Source organism: Ostrinia nubilalis, chromosome 23, assembly GCF_963855985.1.
Source record: "Ostrinia nubilalis chromosome 23, ilOstNubi1.1, whole genome shotgun sequence".
NCBI lineage: Eukaryota > Metazoa > Arthropoda > Insecta > Lepidoptera > Crambidae > Ostrinia > Ostrinia nubilalis.
In genome coordinates, this window is record NC_087110.1 from 10,642,611 (window position 1) to 10,660,782 (window position 18,172).

Genomic DNA, 18,172 nt, shown 5'->3' on the forward strand with positions numbered 1-18,172 from the left:
ACACACCACTGGCCTGTGGATCTATAATGTAACATATAAACCAGGGAAATAATCAACTTACTATTCTATTCTATTCTATTCTATTCTGGGTTGGTGTGGATGAAGCTTAAGAGCCTGTTTCTTAGCACTTTACTTGGTCACCATGAAAGAGACCCTTAGCGAGTAAAAGTAAGAACTATTTTAGGGTCATAGTCTTCTCAGTGTCATGGTTTCGATGCTACTCGTGACTTTAAGCAATGAGTAGCCTACTTGACATATTACTCAGAGAAGATGAACAAGGCCCTAGAAAATCAAATACTGTCGTGTTCTTAAGGTGGCAATTCACGTCCTGACAGAGACAAGAGACCGAGATTTGAGACCGCAACTGTTAGGGGTTGTTCCCATTGAGACATCCTGTTTTTTGCAGGAACGGTTTTTGCAGGAGTACTTATACGTGTAATATTTAACGTTCACACGAACATCACGTTTGCAAAAAACCGATTACTGTGAATTTGTAATTTGAATTTCAAACCCACGTGTGTTCACATGAAAGTGCACTTTTGCAAAACTGGATTGCCATGGGAACGAACCCTTACTTGACTAGGTCTCTGTCTTCTGTCTCTATCTCGCTTACGAACTGAGGCTTAAATACATTGCCTAAGGTAATATTTTCGAATGGTTTATCTTTCAGCTCGTAAAAGATCTCCAGGATCGTCTTAAGTCCCGTAGTCCGTTCCCGCCTCCACTACAAAACGTTGGCTTCGAATATGGTTTCAACACGAACACTTTGGAGACTTGGCTCCAATATTGGGCCAAGGATTACAACTTCGCCGAGCGAGAGGCGTTCTTCAACCAGTACCCTCATTTCAAGACCAACATCCAAGGATTGGACATCCACTTCGTCAGGGTGACCCCTCAGGTAATATTTTCTTTCATCACTTATCATGATGACGTCATATCATCTGCCATATCTGTAACCAATTGCGTGATCAACTTTTAGGATGGGTTGCACCATCTTAATTTGATATTGACAAATGTCAAAAATCTGTCAAACTCCATACAAAAAACAGCGGTTATCGTTATAGTTACGGTCAAAGTTATATGGTGCAACTCAGCCTTAGTGTCACTAGATTCATGGTCTAAATTACCGTTATAGGGACAAAGCACAAATTAACCGGTATTGGCACTACTGGCATAAAACAACAACCAAACAATCATTATGTGTGCTCTAGGATGATCAAAGGCATTCTGTGGAAGAGTTGAACCAGTATGTGTCGATCGCCTATCCGATGATAATTATAATGAGATCAGTATATTATTTAGCAAGATCAGTCAGGATTGGTACGTTTATCACAAAATAATCACTATTGTAATTTGACAGGTACCCGAGGGTGTCCAATTGGTGCCCCTTCTCCTCCTGCATGGATGGCCAGGATCCGTCCGAGAGTTCTACGAGGCCATCCCTCTACTAACTGCTGTCAGTAAGGACAGGGACTTTGCGCTGGAGCTCATCATCCCCAGTCTGCCAGGCTATGGGTATTCTTCTGTAAGTAATAACGGCAATCTGCTCTGATAGTGTGATATTGTTCAGTAACCTCTTTATAAAATATTTTTTTCCCTTGGAACTGGTCTGTAGATCAAGAACTAAATTATGCAATATTGTCTTGTTAAAAAAAACCATTTGAAGATGGGACTAATGAACCCTTTCATTCGTAGTCAGGTCTATAATTAGTCTACACTGTTTTGACCCTTTTCAATATACCACAGTCAAGTGGAGGATATGGCCTACACTCCTGTTCTGGCCAGATGGGTCAGGAAGTCATGTGATTACTGTTTTTACCTATACTTTTTCAAGAAAATCTTCTTTATTGTTCTTCAATTATTGATAAGTATTTTTAGCCAGCAGTTCGTCCTGGAATGGGACCTTCAGAGATAGCTCTGATCATGAAGAACCTGATGCACAGACTCGGCTTCAAGAAGTTCTATGTGCAAGGCGGAGACTGGGGTGGCCTTATTGGATCTCATATGTCTACCTTCTTCCCTGAGGTATCGTAACCACAATTACATAGTGCATGTTTTGCTAAGTGTACTTACTTAAAGTGGTAATAAATTGAGAACTCTATTATTATATTAATTACTATTATATTAATAGTGGAGGAAAATCTCATAGTTATGTTGTTTATTTATTGGTTTCTTTTGGAAAATAGTAAGATGAAGCATGTACCCTGACTGTCAAATTACGAAACTTACCATGTTTTTATTGTATCCATTTCAGGAGGTGCTAGGTTTCCACTCCAACGGTATCTTCCTATTTAGCCGGAAGACCGCTCTCATTACCATCCTTGGCGCCATCTACCCCACCCTGATTATGGACGAGAAGTATGTGGATAGACAATATCCGTTGTCCCAGTACTACAGCAACACCATTGAAGAGATGGGCTACATGCACATCCAGGCTACCAAGCCTGACACTGTTGGTAAGGGCTCAATATTATTCTTTCGTTTCACCAAAATCACATCCACTGCTGGACAAAGGTCTAACCCAAATATTTTCACAACGACCGGCCTCATCCAGGCACCTCTTGCGACCTTCACCAGATCATTATTACGTGTATGGTTTAGGCATTTGCACGATTCATAAATGATTCTTAGCCGAATCAGCATTTTTCCAACTCATTTTTTGTGATCGTATCAATTTTCCTTATAAATCCTCGACCTATCAAACTCTACCAATCAACCAAATTGAGAACTCTTACTTTTTGAAGTTGGTTAATGAGTTCTTATTGCACGCTGGAACTGTAGACAGTGTAGTACGTGCCTTTTGATTACTTTATCTCTGAATAAATCACTATAAGTCTAGACTTAGTTCTAGAACTAAACTCAGTCAGTGTCTGAGGTGTGGGCGTGGCACGGTATCGGAGGGGTGACATTGACATTGTATGATGTGACTAGCGGCCGCCCGTGACTTCGTACGCGTGGATCCCGTTTTCCCCCTTCATCTATCTTACGTGGTTTAGATTTTTTCGTACAAATGTTTTTCCCCGCTAACTCCCGTTCCCGTGGGAATTTTGCAAGATCCTGTTGTAACTAATCTTTAAGTTTACTAAGGTACCTGCATGCCAAATTTGAAGCGTCTAACTTAAGCGGTTTAGATTTTTCATACAAAAGGATTTTCCCGCTAACTCCCGTTCCCGTGGGAATTTTGCAAGATCCTGTTGTAACTAATCCTTAAGTTTACTAAGGTACCTGCATGCCAAATTTGAAGCGTCTAACTTAAGAGGTTTAGATTTTTCATACAAAAGGATTTTCCCGCTAATTCCCGTTCCAGTGGGAATTTCGGGAATTCCTGGTTGTAACTAAGCTTTAAGTTTACTAAGGTACCTACATGCCAAATTTCAAGCGTCTAACTTAAGCGGTTTAGATTTTCAATACAAAAGGATTTTCCCGCTAATTCCCCTTCCTAGTTTAGCCGTTTAGCCTTTTTTATATTTATATTTAGATTAGAAGAAAAAAGGGAAAGACTATACAAATCTGAAGCATATCTGAATCTTCGCTGACGATTGACGTCCATACCTCAGGCACTGACTGAGTGTCTATATGTATAAGATTTTGAATCTCACAGGTATCGCCTTACTGGACTCTCCTTCTGGTCTCCTGGCCTACATCCTGGAAAAGTTCTCGGCCTGGACCCGTATGGACCACCGGAGCAAGGTTGACGGAGGCCTGGAGTTCAAGTTCACCAAAGACCAGCTTCTCGACCACCTGATGATGTACTACGTTCCTAAGAGCATTACAACTTCGATGAGATTGTACTCGGAGTATTTCAACAAGAGAGTATTGTCGATGAATATTGACGAGTGAGTACAGGATAGTGTTTCATCATCATCATTAATCTACAGCAGTCCACTGGACATAAGCCTCTAGCCTTCCAGTTAGTTTGTTAGTTGGTTTTTGCCTACAATTTTTAGCCTTCTAAATGAAACCAACAGCTACATGGTATATGACGTACCTACTGCTATCCTTATGTAGTTCTTATGACTAGGTATTTACCCACCAGATCAGGATGTAGCTAACAGTAAAAAGGTGTTAATGATAATAAATAAGACATTATTGACACACACACCAAAGCATTATGCTCTCAATTTTAGTCCTTTTATGAAGCGCATGTCTTATGCTATCTCCTTCAATGTTTTTTCAGGATCCTTTTTTTGAAGGTCATGTTTTAGAATCTTTAGTTTTCGCCACTTCTTCTCAGCACGAGTCGCAAAGTTGTCCCGAAGTGGTGGTAGAGCAAGCATAAGGACATGTCTGAAAAGTGCCCTAATACTTATAAAGAATTTGAAATTGTTTCTTCTTTCCAGGATCCCTTCACCAGTCCCCGCCTGGGTGGTCCAGGCTAGACACGAGCTGGCCTACCTTCCCCCCTGGCTGATCAGGTTCAAGTTCCCCAACCTGGTGAATGCCACCCATCTGGATGATGGAGGACACTTCTTAGCCTTCGAAACCCCTAAACCGTTCTCAGAGGACGTCCTAAATGCCATCACAGCTTTCAGGAAGCTACAGAAGAAGGAGAGCAAAGAAGAGCTGTGATGACTTGATAGATTTAGGTTTTGGAAGTTATTTTTTTAATAAAGTTTTGTTTTTGACAGTTGTTTATTTAATTCGAAATTCGAACTAGGAAAGTATGATTACATTTGGAGAGTACTGCAATGTATGTAGAGATAGTGGAATGCTTTCTGAAATCATAAATCAATACCAATAGAGACAACAACGATTTATCTAGAACAGTGTTCACATCACAAAAATCGACCCTCCCGCGACAAGCACTTTCAAACGTATGCATTCCCACTTACCACAAATGTTGGCACCATTTGAAAGCCTAGTTCTAAGGTTCATTTCATTAAAGGAAAGGTTTTTACCCCAAAAATGTGTTTTTATAAGGATCCAGAGACTTCTTCAAAAAATAGGTAATTACGCTTGAGCCAACTTTTATGGTTTTAATACTGTTAAGTTGAGATTAATCGCTATCCAACTGTTAAAGAGGACACTTGAGATCATTATTTGGTTTTATAACCATAAAAATTGGTCTAATTGATCCCAGAGGTGAGCCCAAAGTTAGGTCTTTTTTCAAGTCACATTTATTGTTTAAGTTAATCATTTATTAAGAAATTCAATGTGTTTTTCTTTATGGATATTTATTGGGCTTTCAAATAACACCAATATTGTTGGGGCAGCATGATTGTGTCAGTAGAAACGAGTTTTCCTGTAAAACGTAGGTGGGCCGATTTTTGTGATGACCAGTCAAACAGGTTGAATAATTTGTAAATAAAGTTCTTACATAATTAAATTTAACCCATTTACCTAATCATATTTAATCGCCAACCTTTGTATGTCCAAATGATAAGAACTTTCGAGACTGATAATAATTTTGTTGGTGTACTTTAGTTACAAAGTAGAGATACGAATGTGAAAGAGCATGCATAGATTCAAAGTCTAGAGACCTATTTTATGAACCAGCGAAGAGATCACAGTCTTAATTAGATTGATATCGGACATCAAATGAAAAAATCCAAAGAAAGTCGACTGAAGATTGTCTTTTTTTAATGCAGAACAAGGCAGGTATTTTACTGCAATCTCACCTGATGTTAAGTGAGATGCAGTCTAGGATGGTACATAACTACTTGCCCCGTACGTCCTTCGTGTCCTTATTTTCTCGCCTTGAAGAAACCCGGATTATAGTGTTTGGGAAAGACAGCAGGCAGCGAATTCCAGTCCCTAGCTGTTCGCATTATAAGAGTGAAACGCTCAGTGCGAGCTGGTGGAATGTCGACAATGTCAATTCGACGGGTCTATAATAAATTAGTAGGTATGATAATATGATTTCGTTGCGGGTCTAATACAGCTTAACTTCTCCCGAGATAAACTTGGCCTTCACTGTTTGGGTTTTTTGGTGGTCAAGCTGTAGATCCTGGCTACACAGGAGTTGCAGCGGTGGGAACTAGAGGAGGGAATAGTCCCGTGGAGATCAAGCTGTAGATCCTGCCACAGGAGTTGCAGCGGTAGGAACTATAGAAGGGAACAGTCTCGTAGGTATAATATCATAAAAATATTAGTTGCAGCGGGCAAAGACTAAAACGATAAAGCAAAGATTGAGCGACTCCGGCGCAGTATCTCTACGTTCTACGTAAACAACCGTCTCTACATAGTAACGGACGCACACATACAAGAACGCCGGCCGGAATAATCATATTACTGTAACAGTACAGCTTTAGTACACAATTCGATGCCGTGTGGGTCGGCTGTGTACTGAATAGCGGCAATAGTGTCCCGTTATTTTTTAGGTGAGTCAGTTTTAATTTGGTAGTATCTTTTCTTGTTTTGGTGTTATGTGTTTTTGACGCATTAAACCGGTGGTATTCGAGTTTTTAAACCAATTTTTTTTTGTTATGTTATGTCCGTGTCACGGTATGTAGTAGGTTATTTAAGATTGTGATTGTTGGTACTGTGCGTATACCGTTATACAAGAGATAATGTAGTGTGTTATTAAATTTTTCGCGAAATATGTAGAAGATGATTTTGCTAAAACTCTAGGTATCGTGTTTCTATATAATGGACTTTTATATTACTTGTCTTGAGTACAGGAAACATATACCTGTAATCACAAACGATGCTTGCTTATGTGAAGCAGCAAATCGAACGCACAGCGTTAAATAGAGCTCTGTGATTGGTTCGTGTATCACACTGTGCGTCCACTCGCACTGTGAGACCTCATACAGTTTGTGAATACGGGCGATAGTTGTCTAATCAAAAGATGTACTTAGTTAAATTACGAAAATTGTATCGTATAAAAATATTTCGATTATTTTACCCGATTGCAGGAAAATATTCGTCTTTTTGCCTCTATTATATGAGTCATAACATAATAACTGTTTGACTACTACTTACCTGCTCAATTGATATGACCTCTATCTGGTATTTGTTTTGCAATTAACATTTTGTTTTTGTTTAATAGAGAATTAAATTAAACATATTTTGAAGTTGTACTCGTATTTATCTTTGACACCTTTTACATTATGTATAATCATGATCAGGTATTTTACACTTCTAAATTTGTTTATTTACTTTATTCACATATAAAACTATAGGCAAACTTTTAGAATAATAATATGTAACTCGTCTCTACATTATTTTCACACCTACTATGTCCCACTGATGGGCAAATATCTTTAAATATCTTCTCTTTATGTCTTTCCGTGATTGTCTTCACGTGTTCCATTGGGTTTACTTATTTTCATTTTTCCAACATGACTACCATTAACCATTCCCACCTCTCGTTCCCACCGCTGCAACTCCTGTGTAGCCAGGATCTACAGCTTGACCGCCACAAAAACCCAACCAATGAAGGTCAAGTTTGTCCCGGGGGAAAGTTAAACTCTCATTGAACCCCCAAGGCCACCATTAGGCTTTATTTCATCATCAGGTCATTTAGTTTCCACTGCAGGATCATGAACTTCTCTAATACCCGAGGTAAATGGAAAATTTGGCCTCGATTCTCCACGATGGCCAGACAGGTTGGGGAAGCTCTTCTACGTCTATGGAATTACTTAAATAATATTATGCATATCACGTTGGACGCCACGCGGCTCACCGGTGAGCCTCGAACAATACAATTTCCATTGTGTCTAGCATCTCGGCGTTCAATGTGATATTTTAATAGGCATCAAAGGCCTATGACCCATACGCAAATAATCATAAATTATGATAAGTATGTATAATAACAGTTCCTCTATGTTTGAGGATTCCGGGGGAAGCTCGCTTCCACCTTCGGCCTGATCATCACTTGCCATCAGGTGAGATACATGCCAAGAGCTTCCTCGTTGTGGATAAAAAAAACCTATAGAAGTAACATAGGAATACATAATGAAAGAAGATATAGTGGACGGATCATTGCCACCTTGTCACAACTGCGATGTCCATTGCAATGGGACTCCACTCAACATAAGCCGTGGCTCACAGCATAAGACGAAGGCCACAACGCTGGTTTCCTTTCCTATGTTCCCATCAAAACTTAAAGTGTTCAAGGTGATACCTAAGATGATAATATGTAATTAATTTCTGCTTTGTCATCTTGATAATGATCAAGTAAATTGATCATGACAAAGCAGAAATAATTTAACAGAACAGGTTTAGTTAGGCATACGACTTATTATCAGTAGTTTGTTTTGCACTTTAATCCTAACCTTCGAAACTCTTATTTTTTAGTACCTAAGTTATTATCTGATCTGAATCTATCATGAAGCAGGTTTATTTATTTTAGGCTGGGTTGCACCATCATACTTTAACTTTAATAAATGTCACATATCTGTCAAACTCCATACAAAAAACAGCGGTTATCGTAATGGTTACGGTCAAAGTTAGGTGGTGCAACTCAGCCTAAGTGGCCAAGGTGATACAAGATGATAGTATGTAATTAATTTCTGCTTTGTCATCTTGATTATAATCAAGTAATGATCATGACAAAGCCGAAATCATTTAGCAAAACAGGTTTAGGCAGGCATACCACTTATATCAGTCATTTGTTTTGCACTTTAATCCTGAACTTTGAACTCTTATTTTTTTAGTACCTAAGTTATTACCTGATCTGAGTCTATTATGAAGCAGGTGTTTTTTATCTTAGTTTTTTACTATTCCATAAATTTTAATGGCTGAGAAAAACACCTAAAATATCGCTGGATTGGATTTAACATTCGATATTTAAAAATAAATAGTTACTAAAAAGAAGACTACTATTTTGAACACTTCGAAAAAACACCTTCTACCTATTTGTCTAAGAAGGAAATTTTGCAAAGTTTATGTGCAAAAGGGGTTATAATAATGGAAAATCAGAGTTTTTTTAAGTAGAGTCGATACATCACTAAATTTTTGCTGTAAAATAGCGCCTATTAGAACATTTTTTTATTTAAGATCGTTAATGTACCGTTGTACCTCCTACCCATTTGAAAATAAAAGTAATTTATTGTTAAAGCCTCATTTAAAAAGTAGAGAATAACTGTATCTAGATAGGTCAAAGCTCTTAGTTTTTTGCTAGCTTTTTGTATGTTTTTTTGTCTTCACTTCTTCATGGTTTAGGAGCTACGATTAGATTTGCTGCTTTGATGTTAGATACGGGAAGATTTTAGATTGATATAGTTTCAAAAGTAGGCATAATTATTAACTGTAGCTTTGATTGTACATGCAGGCATTTGTTTTGTTACCATTGGTATTGATATCTGCATATCAGACTGTATTTTTTATGGCAAAATGGTACCCCTTATTTTGAAATTTAAGAATAATTCTTAATTTGAAAGAGCCCTTGATTCAAATAACCATAGATTTTAGGTGCGTACCCTACATCTACCACGTCATTCAAAACGTTCTTCTTCTTCTAGAAATGACGAAGCTCCTCATCATATTCGCTCTCCTTGGAGTAGGAGCTGCAGTGTACTACGTCCTCAACTGCAATGAGGGTCGCCAGCCTCCTCAGATGGACCCGGAGGAGTGGTGGGGCCCGAAGGACACGAAGGGACGAGTGGATAAGACCATCAAACCCTTTAAAGTCAAGTTTGAGGAACCGGTAAGAATTGTTATAAGTCGTACAAAGAATAGCTACATTTATAACTATTTAGTACTTATTATTATTCTGTGAATAACAGCGTATTTACAGTCAAAAGCAGATCTCTACAAAATTCTAATTTTCTGAATTGATTTTAATTCTAAGATTCAATACTGAAAATCTGACTCTTGGCCTGTTTTTCACTCGACTCATTCAAATAAATTATTTGATTGAAGTTCAAAATGTTAGATTCCTCATTTTGAGGTATTTTTTGCGTTTAACCTTATACAAATTACTGGACGCGTAAAGAGGGTCGTGTTCTCCATTACCCTAGCTCGTGGTTAATTCATTCTAGCATTTGAATCATGTGTTTTTGCTCGTGCAAGTTAAATAATTTGTCCATTATTCCATTCCCAGATGATCAATGACCTCCGCCAACGTCTGAAGAGCCACCGACCATTCACACCCCCTCTTGAAGGCGTCGGTTTTGAGTATGGTTAGTTAAAACTTTTTTATTAGATCATCATCAACATAAAGTCATAAGGGTTGTTGTTCCCTAAGAGACCCTTTTGGAAATTATAGCATTTGTTTAGTGCCAAAGTAGCTGCTTTTAGATAGAATATAATAACACACGGAACCCCCAGAACGCATGTCTTACGAACCATATTCCCTTTTTATTCGTAAATGAATACCTTAAGATGGTATGTAACCTATAAAATGTTCCCTCTATGCTCGTTATTGAAGGCCTCAATGACTATAATTTCTTTCTTGCACTGCAAACCCGAAAACGAAGCGAAGGACGTCCTCCAAAATGTGGATCGACGACCTCATAAAGGCAGCAGGAAGGCACTGAATGCAGGCCGCTACCAACCGGCTATTATGGAAATCATTGGGGGAGGCCTATGTTCAGCAGTGGACATCCTACGGCTGAAATGATGATGATGATGATGATGATGATTGTAAACATTGTTTCTAGGTTTCAACACTGACCAGCTGAACAGTTGGCTGACCTACTGGGCTGACAAGTACAACTTCGCCGAAAGGGAGAAGTTCCTCAACCAATTCCCTCAGTTCACGACCAACATCCAGGGTCTGGACATCCACTTCATCAGAGTCAAACCTCAGGTATGTCTATTACAGTGTTAACCCCACTTCTAATTCTCACAGCTGAGACTTCTTTGTAGCCAGGATTTAGCTGCACCGTGACTGTCAATTAACTCAATCAACGAAATAATTTTATTGACGGGATTGCTACAATTACTACCAAAATTTCGAGTTTCCGATATTTCGGCGCTGTTGCAAGCGCCATGATCCATGATCACGGAGTAATTCCGTCAATAATAATTATTATGTTAGTGACCATGAAAGTTAAAAATAACCAACGAAGTTCAATTAATGACTTGTGCAACCTCAACATAGGTCATGGTAAACTTGTATCATACGCCGACGACACAGCGCTATTATTCACAGCCAAAACCAGCGCGGAGCTTTATGAGACTGCACAGCTAGGTTTTAGCATTGTAACTGACTGGCTTCACTGCAATTTACTAACACTAAACGCCGACAAGACTAAATTCATAAACTTTTCTATGCGCAGCCGACACGAAAATTCAAAGAATGCTTATCTTTATGCACACCAATGTCAAACCCCGCCTACCACTACATGTATGTGCCCCACCATCCATGAAACTAACAACCTAAAATATCTCGGGATCATAATTGACGGGACACTCTCCTTCAGACCTCACATAGAAAATTTAGTTCAAAGGGTACGCAAATTAATATATGTCTTCAAAAAACTTCGAACAATAGCAGACAAAAAACTGATCACAAAAGTATATTTATCGCTCTGCCAATCTATTATCCAGTACTGTATCACTTCTTGGGGTGGAGCACATAAGACTATATTAATTCCACTTGAACGAGCTCAGAGAGCCATCTTGAAAGTCGCGAATTCTCTTCCCTTTTTCTACCCTACCCACCTACTATATAGTTCCTGCAATGTGTTAACTGTCCGCCAATTATACATAATGCACACATTACTTAAACAACACACCTCGCACTTTTATGTTGCTGACACCACTAATAAAAGACGGAAAGACATAGTCTGCACTTCGCAATCCATCTCCAAATTTATTTATACAAATAGATTTTTTACTTTCTTCGGTCCGTTTCTGTACAATAAATTAAATAAGACTCTTAACATATATGCCCTAAATTTATATAACTGTAAAAAAGCCGTATTTAAGTACCTTCAATGTTTGACATATGACTTAACTGAGGAGCTACTTGTAGTACCTATGTAATCTAAGTTTTAACCTAAGTATTTTAAAAAATTGTATTTAATATAGCAAATTGTTAATTTATATTTAATCACTATTTAATGTGTGAGCTTTTTTCGCCTGAAACACAGGTTTTTAACCTAGCTCAGGCTACAAAAGACTGTGAACTATATGTAAACTCTAGCATAATAAGTTCGTATAATGCTCTTATTTTAATGAATAAATTATTTATTTATTTATTATTTATTTATAATTATTAATATCCTACTCATATTATGTATATTCATACTCGTTACTTCCCTTTGTTTTGCGATCAGATTCACCGTTCTTATCTTTTTATTTATTTCATTGCCGTCATGATGACAACTCATTTTTTCCCGTAGGTAAACCTTGTTCAAACAGAACATTTTAAGCGGTTTTGTCTGTCCTTTTTTCACCAAAGCCGATCGTTGCGAAACAAAGTGTAAACTTTTCCTCTTTTTAAGAGATCTTCTGTTCAGTGCGATTTATTTTGCATGGAAACATCACTTCTCTGCTCTGTTTGTTTCCAATGAAGCTGTTTTAGAACTAAACTAGCGGCCACCCGCGACTCCGTACGCGTGGATCCCGTTTCATCTCCTTAGGGATTGAATTTTGCAAAATCCCGCCTTAGTGAGCACCTACGTTCTAAAAGGAACCCCCATGCAAAATTTGAGACTCCTAGCACTTGTAGTTTTTGAGATTTCGTGACGAGTGAGTGAGTGAGTTAGTGACCTTTCGCTTTATAAAAGCAGGGATATTTTTTTTTTATTCTAGTGGATTTGTCGATAAAAATCATATTATTGCACCCAAACGGGTCGGATACCGGTGACCAGACTGACGCTGTAGATTACAGATTTCTTTGATGGCTGTATTATTTTCATTATTTCTTTGTTCATATCAATACCCAATAATTGCAGGTGCCAGCGGGAGTGAAGGTGCTCCCGTTACTGCTGGTGCACGGCTGGCCGGGCTCCGTCCGGGAGTTCTACGAGGCCATCCCGATGCTGACGAAGCAAAGGCCAGGATATGACTTCGTGTTTGAAGTGATCGTACCAAGCTTGCCTGGGTACGGGTTCTCGGATGTAAGTATCAAGAATGAACGGTAGAAAGAAAGAAAAATCGTTTACTTTAGGCATAGGCACACAGTAGAACATTAAAATACAGGGCCTGGACCCATCGATACGGCACGGCGCCACCTGTGATACGACTCGGCGCTGCCACCGTAACACGTTCAGACGTCGCACTATGTGACGAAAGGCCGATCTAGATGGACAATATTATTTGACAACATTAATTAGCTTTAAAGGCGGTATCTATTGATGATTTGACTATATATAGCAAAAACAGTCATAATTGCATTTAGTTTTGGTACATTTAACGCTATAATACATAAGCCAGTATACGTTGATACACGGTTATAAAGAATTACTACCTGATAGGAGGTCAGCTTAAAATGGACATTTTCTAAGAAGAAAAACAAAGCTGAATTCTTTATGGCAATTGAAAATAAATAAAAGGATGAGTGAATAAAAATATAGAATGCCATGCCAGCTACTTTCCAGCCAATTGTTACAACAAATTCGGGAAATGTTCATTTCAATATTTCATAACTCCTCCGTTACCTCGTAAGTTTCGTATTTTATCGAAATATTCATTCCGCTTATTTTTTTCATTTTTGGGATATTTTATCCATTGTTCGTAGAACTCCCTTCGGGATATAAATATTACGTATTCTGAAAAAAAAAGAACGAAAAAAAAATTTTGGCATCAGCTTTACTAAAAAAAATGACAAGGTTCCGCACCAGTCCGCACTTTCAAATTTACTTTGAGCAATACAATATGAATGATACTACAACATATATAAGTTGCAGCCATGGTACAACAAAGTACATGTAGTTTCTGGTCCAACAAACACAAAGTTCGCATTAAAAATGTAATATCCATCACATTCGACAGCTATGTTTTCGGCATCTGTAAAGTTATTTGCAATGTGAATGAATAAAAATGGTAGTTCTTACCATCAACTTCACGATCCATCATTAACTTTAGCACTATTAATTGTATAAACACTTTGAAATAGCGACAGACCAAATGCAGAAAAGTGAATGATTTCTTCATGAATTCCACCCGTAATGACACTTCAAAAATATTTATTAATTTATTGGAGGGTACTTGCACAAAATTATCACCATAATCGTGACCTCCAGATTGTCGGCTATCGATTTTGCTAGTATTATTGGAGATTTGAATTAACCCTTTTTGTCCATCTAGATCGGCCTTTCGTCACATAGTGCGTCGTCTTGGTATTCACCCAATGATCTAAATGATCCCGTTTCTACAGTAAAAAGTTAATTATTGTTTGATTTCACTTTGGTATTGATTATTATTCGATTATCCAGAATACCCTTGGTTTTAAATGATCCGGATAATCGGGATTCTACTGTATCAAGATTTATTAGTTATTGAACTGTCACAAAAGGAGCTTCTTGATTTATTTGTATGTCAAAACTCCGCCACTAAATCTATTTGGAAATTAAATATGACCCAAAGTTTTCAACAGCACTTACTAAAATGCAAGAAATCCCTTGGTCAACGAATTTTAAATAGGATTAAACCGACTAAAAATGCAATGAATTTTAAAAACAAGAATGGCCTGAAATTTGGAATATGAAGTCTGTCCTAATTTCCAGACTTATAATAATGAGTCTTATTACTTACAGCCTGCAGTCCGCCCAGGCCTCGGTGTGCCCCAAACAGCAGTCATCTTCAAGAACCTGATGAACCGCCTAGGTCACAAGAAGTTCTACGTTCAGGGTGGAGACTGGGGCGCAGCAGTGGCCTCCAGCTTGTCTACACTCTTCCCTGAGGATATACTGGGACACCACTCTAATATGTTGATCGTTCAGGTAAGTTCTTAAAGTGAGAAGAGGTTTTTTTTTATGGTTATTTAATTTTTAGCGTTAAGAGTCGCATCTCAAACTAATTTGAAAATTATAAATAACTTGAAAAAATCGAACTGCCTAAGGCGGGAATTGAACCCACGATTTTTTCAAGTTATTTATATTTTCAAAATAGGTTTTTTTTACTAAGTATTTCTTGAAAACTTTTTTTTAATAGGGGTAAAATTAATGCATTCCCATTAATTTTACCCCTATTAAAAAAAAGGCTTCCCGTAGGCTTTTTGGCGGCCGATAGTTTGGTTGGGTTGTTAATGTTAATTAGCATGAACAAGTAATGAAAGTACGCACACTATGCTGATTTAGTATCGGCCGATTCCTCATACAAACTAGAAGCCGACCAAACAAACTGTCGGCCGATATTATTATATGAAGACACGGACGAAAAAATGTCTACCGCACAAACGTACATACATTTTTACATAACCCTGAATACAAACCTTTTTTACCTTGCAGAACTCGTGCTCCCAACTGATGTACTTCTTCGGATCAATCTTCCCTTCGTTCGTGGTGGAATCTCGCCTGGCCGACCGAATGTACCCTATCGCTGAATGGTTCGCGTACGCCTTGGAGGAGTTCGGATACTTCCACCTTCAGGCTACCAAGCCTGACACAATTGGTAAGTAACGAAACCACTTGACTTTTTTGTAGTAGTTTGATCACTTATCGTTAGGTTATTATAAGGATACTGTTGACAGTTGACCCTGACTTTGCAAGCGTAGTGTAGGGTGAAGTGATAAGCTAGATGGCTAGTCTGAGACGGAGCCGTGGACAAATGTCCAAGTTAGAGAAAGAAGTCTCGGCTCCGATTCATTCAGCTTTCACCCAGAGGACACCGTTAGGTTTTAGTGGGTAGGCTCCGTTATTCTGGTGGGGAGAGTCCCACGTAGCTCACTGACCATCCCCATCGGCCTTTGAGTTCCAACCTTACTTATTAACTAAATCAGTGACAAGATTACAATAAATATGTATTACAATTAAGCCCAAGTTCTTACACCCGTCTTTTATTTCCAGGTGTGGCCCTTACCGATTCGCCAGCCGGTCTTCTGGCTTATATCCTGGAGAAGTTCTCCACCTGGACTAATAAAGAGTTCAAGACGACCAAAGACGGCAACCTTGGCTTCAGGTTCACGAAGGACCAGCTCATTGACAACCTCATGTTGTACTGGTCCCCGAATAAGATTACGACGTCCATGAGATACTACGCTGAGAACATGAGCAAGAAGCTCAGAGATATGGACCTTGACTCGTAAGTATTGTTTTAATTTAGATTGTAGAGATTGTAATGTTAGGGTGGTTAGGGCGTGTTCCCACGAAAACACCCCGCTTTTTACAGGAACAGTTTTTGTGGGATCCTGCATTACATTTTCGTGAGAACAAGCCCTTAGACGTAGTAAGGGTTCATCCGTTGTCATTTCGTGATTGCTTCGCTACGTCATCAAATTATGTATAACAGTAAAAGTGTGCGATTTTAATGTAGCGAAATATAATATGACGAATCTTACATTTGACGTAGAAGAAATTAATGTAGACTAGATTAGATTGATTGATCCCTCCTCCCAGATATGGGAACTAGGGACTTGAAGAGCCCAAAGGTTTTTTAGATTTTGTACTTTCATAATTCACTTCAGTTTTGTTAACTTTATACATTTTTGGCCCTGGTCCCTGTTTTCTCCTTGGTTAAAGAAGCCCTAAAAGTGAAAGCCCACGTCTTCGAGTCCCAATTGAAGCAGCTATTTCTCCAAAAATGTGTTTGTAATAACGTTTTATTTCCTTACAGAATCAAAACTCCCGTACCCACTTGGGGATACCAAGCCAAGTACGAACTGTTTTACCGTTCCCCAAGAATTCTGCGGACCAAATACACAAATCTACTAAACGTCACCGTGACAGAAGATGGCGGCCATTTCTTGGCACTGGAACTGCCTAAAGAACTGACAGATGACATATTCAAAGCTGTCAAAGCATTCATAGAATTCCACAGTAAGAAAGTCAAGACTGAGTTGTAAGTTTTATTTAAAGGCCTTTTCACAATAGTTTATTACCAGGCCTTTTCAATGCTGTGAATAAGACAATTTGTATAAATTGAAATTAATTTTGATGCATTTAGTTAAGATTGAAATAGATTTTTAAGATTGTTGATTGTTAATAAAGTTTTGTACGATTTTCTTAAGTGTTTCTTTTTAACAATGGCTTCTTATTGAAACCAATTTACTGCAACAAATATCTCCTATGTTCTTCTAATTAATTTTGTTGCGGGTCCAATGACAGTTTAACTTTCCCCCGGGACAAACTTGATCTTCATTAGTTGGGTTTTGTGTGGCGGTCAAGCTGTAGATCCTGGCTACACAGGAGTTACAGCAAAGGGAACGAGAGGTGGAAATAGTCCCGTAACCATCATTCTGATGACAGACTATAAGAGGTGTCAAATTTATGGTCCGATTGTTAAAGCCATTTTAAGTAGTGATTTATGAAGCATGGAATCACCTCTTCTAAAAGCATGGTGATCCAAATGCGCACGGTCCTAACCAAACTGAGCAACATTAATAAAAGCCTTTGTGCGTCGTGAGAGTCATATTTAATTTTTCTAGACGTTAAGAAAACGTCTAAAAGTCGAGACAAGAACTAATTATTATATTGATACAGTGAGTATCAATTTAACTGCTGCTGCTCGCGTGCCTTTTTTTTTAAAAAGATTATTAGCAATTTGTATTGCACAAATTACTAATAGTCCCGTTAGCCCCTCGTGGTAAGCTAAATAAGCTTGTGTTACGAGTGGGCTCATCACAATAGTCGAGCGGCGCGCGGCGGTGGGATTCGAACCCGCCTTACTCGGATCTCGAGTCGGCTAGTCCGACCCCTTCACCGTTCGGCTATCGTGGCTAAGTGCCTTACCTACATCTCTCTGTTCAGTTTCTTTAACATCTTTTAAAATAAAAAAATACTACGCTAAAATCACATTAGCTGCTTCTCCCCTATTTTATTGCCCTTTCATCACCAAACCAATAAAAGATAACGTTCAATCTGCCACATTATGCACCCTGGCGCGTGTTGAATCAATTGCTCCAAGATAAGTATTGGGGACCGGATTAGAGAACTTATGGAGTATTAAGTCAATACAAGGATTATTTTATTAGTTGACTTTCTCTAGAGGGGTTATACAGGGTGAAATTTATATAACAGTGACTGAGTTTCTTGCGCTGCTTCTTCTCAGCACTAGCCCATTTATTGTCCCGAAGCAGTGGTAGAGTTAATATTGGGATGTGTAAAAGTGCTTTTTAATTAAAAGCCTATTTGCAAAAATAAATGAGTTTTTTGAGTTTTAAATCATTGGCATCCGT

The 18,172-nt window shown here is 38.4% G+C and overlaps 2 protein-coding genes across 4 annotated transcripts in view; both read left to right on the plus strand.

Annotated features, from left to right (window-relative positions):
- Positions 1 to 18,172, plus strand: part of LOC135083494 (juvenile hormone epoxide hydrolase-like) — a 118,369-nt gene that overhangs the window by 3,113 nt on the left and 97,084 nt on the right. The window contains exons 3-8 of one of the 2 annotated variants that reach the window (XM_063978255.1): positions 671 to 898; positions 1,361 to 1,525; positions 1,879 to 2,025; positions 2,255 to 2,456; positions 3,602 to 3,836; positions 4,341 to 4,586. In XM_063978255.1, coding sequence (XP_063834325.1) covers positions 671 to 898; positions 1,361 to 1,525; positions 1,879 to 2,025; positions 2,255 to 2,456; positions 3,602 to 3,836; positions 4,341 to 4,569 — 1,206 coding nt within the window. In that variant the 3' untranslated portion in view covers positions 4,570 to 4,586. Of the gene's footprint in view, positions 1 to 670; positions 899 to 1,360; positions 1,526 to 1,878; positions 2,026 to 2,254; positions 2,457 to 3,601; positions 3,837 to 4,340; positions 4,628 to 18,172 lie in introns of those variants that run through there. The other variant, XM_063978254.1, reaches the window with a different exon arrangement.
- Positions 6,210 to 16,999, plus strand: LOC135083495 (juvenile hormone epoxide hydrolase-like). 2 transcript variants are annotated; one of them, XM_063978256.1, is made up of 9 exons: positions 6,210 to 6,320; positions 9,408 to 9,592; positions 9,989 to 10,067; positions 10,548 to 10,696; positions 12,792 to 12,956; positions 14,595 to 14,780; positions 15,288 to 15,450; positions 15,846 to 16,080; positions 16,612 to 16,999. In XM_063978256.1, the coding sequence occupies exons 2-9, from the start codon at positions 9,410 to 9,412 to the stop codon at positions 16,838 to 16,840; spliced, it is 1,389 nt and encodes a 462-aa protein (XP_063834326.1). In that variant the 5' UTR covers positions 6,210 to 6,320; positions 9,408 to 9,409; the 3' UTR covers positions 16,841 to 16,999. The 2 variants fall into 2 exon arrangements, with proteins under 2 accessions (XP_063834326.1, XP_063834327.1); XM_063978257.1 differs by having other exon boundaries at positions 6,217 to 6,316; positions 9,405 to 9,592.